Source organism: Kryptolebias marmoratus, linkage group LG7 (assembly GCF_001649575.2).
Source record: "Kryptolebias marmoratus isolate JLee-2015 linkage group LG7, ASM164957v2, whole genome shotgun sequence".
Classification (NCBI taxonomy): domain Eukaryota; kingdom Metazoa; phylum Chordata; class Actinopteri; order Cyprinodontiformes; family Rivulidae; genus Kryptolebias; species Kryptolebias marmoratus.
In genome coordinates this window covers 21,258,169-21,263,905 of record NC_051436.1, presented here as the reverse complement: position 1 = coordinate 21,263,905, position 5,737 = coordinate 21,258,169, and the positions used below count along the sequence as shown (strand labels likewise).

The 5,737-nt window shown below is 39.8% G+C and overlaps 1 protein-coding gene across 2 annotated transcripts in view; it reads right to left on the bottom strand.

Moving 5' to 3' along the window:
* Positions 1–5,132, bottom strand: part of zgc:92594 (uncharacterized protein LOC436996 homolog) — a 14,767-nt gene extending 9,635 nt beyond the window's left edge. The window contains exons 1-3 of one of the 2 annotated variants that reach the window (XM_017432023.3): positions 4,774–5,132; positions 2,087–2,734; positions 307–415 (exon numbers count right to left, since the gene is read on the bottom strand). In XM_017432023.3, the coding sequence (XP_017287512.1) occupies positions 307–415; positions 2,087–2,700 (723 nt within the window). In that variant the 5' untranslated portion in view covers positions 2,701–2,734; positions 4,774–5,132. Of the gene's footprint in view, positions 1–306; positions 416–2,086; positions 2,735–4,508; positions 4,652–4,773 lie in introns of those variants that run through there. The other variant, XM_037976647.1, reaches the window with a different exon arrangement.
* Between the last annotated feature and the right edge of the window lie 605 nt (positions 5,133–5,737).

Genomic DNA, 5,737 nt, shown 5'->3' with positions numbered 1-5,737 from the left:
CATCAAAATTAAACAAAATAAACATTTGAAATATATGAGTTTGTATGTAATGTATGAATATAATATACAAGTTTCACTTTTTAAATGGAATTACTGAAATCAATCTACTTTTTCATGATATTCTAATTTTATGACCAGCACCTGTATTAGTTAGTGTTTTCAGTGGACACACCTCCACCACTTAACCCCTTAATACTTGTATAATAATGCTCGTGTTCACAATTCCATTTGGGTTCAACGCAGAGAGTAAATTTCTGTGTTTGCAACAGTTTGCTGTCAAAGATGGTCTTCTTTGTAAGACTGTACCTTGAGATCTTTCATTGTGTTCTTCAGTGTTTTGATTGTGTGTCCTGCATGTCCTCCCTCTATGGTGCAGGCGTTGCAAACACACATCTTGTCATCCATGCAGTAGTATCTGGTTATGAAGACCAAATAAAATTAAAGTAAACCTTAAAAAGACAACATTGTGAACACACCACTGTAGTCGTAGGTGATGTGGTGCTGTAAAGCAGCAAAACACCGTTTTGCAACAAATGGACACATTATCCAAAGCCATACCACAGGTACAAACAGCAGCTGCACATTCCTAACTTCTTCCAATTTTAATGCCATTATTCTGAAAGTTTCTTTATTCATGTAAGAAATTTCTATGTCTCTTGTTAGATTACTGTGTCCCAGCTTAGGCACAAAACTTTTTTTTGTTATCTCGCATTATAATTTCAACAAACAGATCTCAACTTAATGGATAATTCCAGTTTCCAACAAAACACCTAAAACCATTTTTTGCTAAACATTTTGTTCTGTTCCTGGTTCTGCCTGCTCAGAGTGACGATGTGCTACAGGTTTGATTTGTTAAAAAGGGTTTTCTTGTACATTATTTGGGGCTTTAAGAAAATATTGGTTTTCTTTCACTTTTGTTAAAATAAAAAAAACAGTAGTAAGAGACTGAATGAGAGAAAAAATAATAATTATTGCAAACAATAAGATGTTGAATAATTTAATTATAACTATTATATCAAAAGATCAATGGATCAGGTTAGGGGGGGTAGCATATCAAATATATAGTGGATTTTTTTAATGTAAGCTTAAAATGACATCATTGTGACCATCCAGTATAAATCTAGGGGTTCCCAAATGTCGGCCTACGGTCCAAACCCCTACTCAAATAAAAACCTCTCTGAACCCAGAATTTTTTTTTTTTAAATCTGTACGTTTATTCTAGCATGTACAGTAATTGATTGTAAGTGGTGCAGCTTTTCCAGCCTTTATGGAAACTGCCTCAGCTTCCATGTGTGTGGGCTGGCAGCTTCTCTCCCTCTGCAGAGAGAAGCCAGCCGGACGGCGACAGGTAAAAGCCTGAGAAAACAAAACCACGAGGGAGTGATGACAATCAGAACGGCTGTCACTAAAAGAGAAAAGTTCAGAGAGGTTTTTCTCCTGACTGGATAGACTCTTGTGTGTTTCCTCTTCCCGTGGAAAGCTTCAAACTCATTTGTATTTTACAATCAGAGACAGAAGCCATTATTCAATTTTGTAAAGTGTTATTCCAAAATAAAACAAATGGTCACAACCACTAAATTCTGAACTGAGAGCACAGAAAATAAATGATCTAACAACCTTTACTGACTGCTCAGAAACACACCTTGATAACTGGAGTCTTTTTTTCCCCTTGTTTTAACGAAAGTCACCTGGATAATCCACAGAAAAGCATTTACCAAGTAAACAATAAAAATGACTGTTAAGGCTTTATAATTAGTTATTTACATGTGAAAATGAGGGGGAAAGGAGAACATTTTCATCGAAGCAAACACTAATTTTACATACCTACTTCAATAACTCTTCATTATAAATAGCAATTTTATTTTACTAAAAAGATTAAAAAAACAGAAGATCACATATTTTAATATTCTAAATTATTTTTTTATAGTGAGAGTCATATATATAGAAAAATTAGTATTATTTACAGGACCTATTGTGCAGCCCTGAACTGGGGTATATAAGAAGAAAAGAAGGCATCAGTTTTAGAACGAAAACCTGACAAAAACAGAAACCACTTCCTTCTCCCGCTGTAAACCACACCTCCTACCTGTAAATCTCATCGTGATCCGGGCACTTTCTCTTCCAGAAGTCATTCATGGGGTCAGCAAGAGGATGTTCGCGGAACGCCGGTAGTTCCAGGTGTGGCTTCACATGTTCCTGGCACATCGACACCTCACATTTGAGACACATTTTGACCGCTAACCCAGAGCTAGCTGCAGCTTCCTGCTTGTGGTTCCCGTCTTGAAACACAGAAGCAGAGGATCCGTCCCCCGAAACACTGCATCCTGATGCCTCAGCGGCCACTGAAGGACAGTAATCACACTGAACAGCAAAGATAGTCGTGACTCGAGGTACTGTCTGAGAGGAGGACTTTAAAGCTGTGGCAGCTGCAGCGGTTGCTCGACGCCTGCGGCGGTAGTCGTCAGCGATGTTCGCCAGTTTGAAGTTTTTCTGGAAGTTGGTGGTGCAGCGGTGGCTGTCGCGGCACTCTGGACAACGGAGGCGACCTCGGTCAGCCTGCCGCTTCAGGCGGTCCAGGCAGTTCTTACAGAAGTTGTGGCCACATGGAAGCAGGTGGGGGTCACGGTACAGGTCCAGGCACACGGGACAGGTGAGCTCCTCCTGCAGGACGCTGCCCTGCTCGGAGTGGGCCGAGGCCATGACACGTTTCAGGCTGTGACCTTAGAGAAATGAGCTACAGGTGGACGGAGGTTGTGTAGGAAGAAATGTTAAGATAGAGATTGGGACGATAAAGAGTAAGAATTTCAGGGGGTAGGGACAAAAGCAAGGATGGAGAAAAGTGAAAACAGACAGAAAAGGCAAAAATAAAAAGAGTGAGAAATGCTGAACTCTGTCTTTCATAGTTAATCCTAAAAAGTTTAATTAAAGAACAAGTAGATTAACAAAAATAAGTGTAAATCATAATCTGGGTTGATATTTTTAGATATGAATTTTAACACCACTGCAATCTGAAAACATTTTAGACCCAAACTGACGATCAGACACAACAGGAAGTTGAAAAACATTCCTTAAGATAAGAAAAAAACACTTTATTAACTTGTTACTGCCTTAAACACTATTGAACAACTTAGGTTATAAAATGTTCACAAAACTGCAGAGTGCTGAAATGTCCATCCCAATTTGTTGTCAGATAAAAAGTTCAAAACACGAAGATGTTCAACTTTTCAGCAGAAAACGAGGGTTCACCACAAAGTTTAACAAAGCAGGGCTTTTTTCTGTAGTCTGATTCTACCAGCTGATAACAGGAACTGTGTCAGTGGTTCTGACCTTACTTTGTTTACTTAGACTTTCTGCTTTAGTCTTTAGGAAAAGTTCACATGAAAAGAGGTAAAAATAAATGTTTAACATGTCATGTGATGCTTTCTTTGTTCAAAAAAATGATCAATAAAAATAAATAAATAAATAAATAAAACTTTGCTCTTTTGAGATTTCATTCATGAAGAACAACAGGTTGATGAATACAATCCTTCTGATGAAAACAATGTTAGTTCTGTAAATTAGCAAGTTGATACCTGCTGCTGATTAAACAAATATCTCACTGGGCTGTGAAAGTTGGACACTAGCTGGTGACTCAAAATTGCAAAAAAAAGGGTGAGAAAAACAAATTTTCCATTGTGGTCTTACCAAATTCAAAGTGTCTGCAACCAAGAAACTTGTGATCCATGTGGCTGCAGTAAAACACAACCAATTCCAGAAAATCACAGCGTATTTTGAATGCACAGTAGTTTTTGCCACAAGTGATTACCTTTTGAACTCAACCCAAATCAAGATGGCCATCACAGCTAATCATCATTAAGAAACACAAAAATGACTAACTCAGTCAATTTTGGAGATCAGTCGAACTCTGTCCGTTCTAACATAAGATGTTTTTAGTTTAAAACCGGCATGAAAGGTGGCGAGCAATGTGCATTTCTTTAAGGAAGGTTATACCTTTCATTCAGAAAATGCAACAAAGAGCAGAGTCTGGAAACACTAAAACTCTTTATATATACTTATCCAGACATAAAATAGAACTCCATACTATTCAAGACTGATTAGTTTGTCACAATAAAGTGATTTTATTGTGGACTATCCATACATAGGGATCCCTTAAGATTTCTGCTGCTTGCTTTATAAACAAACATTGACCTAGTGAAGAAACTGGATAAATATTTGAATGTCAGTCCTTACTGAGTTCCTTGGTTAGACTTTTCAGAGACAAATTCATAGGATCCAGCAGCAACACGACATTAAATAAACACTAAACTCATTAAAGTCTTTAAACCCAAACTAAAGTGACAAAAAATGTTCACTTTTTGTATCCTGTGTGCTGTAGTCTTAGACTGTAAATGTTTGTGGTTAGTAAGTCACTCATAACACTTTCATTTTCACTTCCGTTTTCTGTGTAAGCATAAAAATCAAAAAGGACATTTTAGAACATTTTAAAACTGAACAGAATGAGGTTCTACCTGTCGGCTGAATTTAGTTGCTGCCCTGTTTGAAGGCAATGACCTGAAGATCAGCTGGATACCTGCTCTTTTTCCCTGTCAGGCAGAGCCAGTGAAGTTAAACCCACTGCTGTTTTTCTCTTATTTTCCTCCGGATTGAACCAACTGTCAGCAAACCGACACTCGGCTAACTCGGCTACACCTGCTACAGTAATCTCCACTAGTTCACGGTGCTCGGACAGAGATAAGCTACATATGACTAAAACAACCAATAACAGCTTCATACCTTAACAGCGTGGATAGTACACACAATGGCTTCGTAAGACGCTGGAAGTCTTCTTGCCCCCAGCAGTAAAAGTGCCGTGTATCTATGAGGTTACCGTCTCAAAGCTCCGAGCCGCCGCGGTGCACCTGCTGTCCTGCCCGGGCTAACATGTTAACGCTACCTCCGGGTTTAGCTCGCTTTCTCTTTTTCTTTTTCACACAGTCCACAAATAGTCCGGTCTTGTCCGAGTAAAAGCCCCGCTCATCGGACGTTCAGTTTTTCCATCTGGAGTTTTCTAAATCGGACAGAAAAGTCGAGCCGCACACCTGCGGGACAGACAACGGGACAGTGAACGGAACCTGACGCTGAGCAGGGGGATGCGGGGAAACAGTGCGTTCAGAGCGCCTCGGAAATTACAGTTCCAAACGCTACTCACTTTTAGAGCCATCGTATGGTTATGTGCCGGAAATATCCTCCATTAGTTATAGGCAGAGACTACGAGGAATATATAGGTTGTTTTTCTTTTGTTTTGTTGTTTTATAACCTTGTGAATTGCATGTAACCTTACATTCCTCTTTAGGTGGCTTTATCAATGTTTGTTTCCTTTGTACTTCTGCTAAGATTATGTTTTCGGTGTTGGTTGGTTTGTCCATCTTTTAGCAAGAATACTTTGAAGTCTATACATTAGTAGACTGGTGCAAGATGACTTGATCCTAAACACACACACACACACACAAAGCTAGAAATGGCCATAGATTTCGGAAAAAAGAGGACAAACCAGCCAGGACTGAGGATCAATGGCGGTGAGGGTTATGTTTCAATCCATCCATCCATCCATCCATTGTCTTCCGCTTATCCAGGGTCGGGTCGCGGGGGCAGCAGCCTAAGCAGGGAGACCCAGACTTCCCTCTCCCCAGCCACTTGGGCCAGCTCCTCCGGGGGAATCCCAAGGCGTTCCCAGGCCAGCCGAGAAACATAGTCCCTC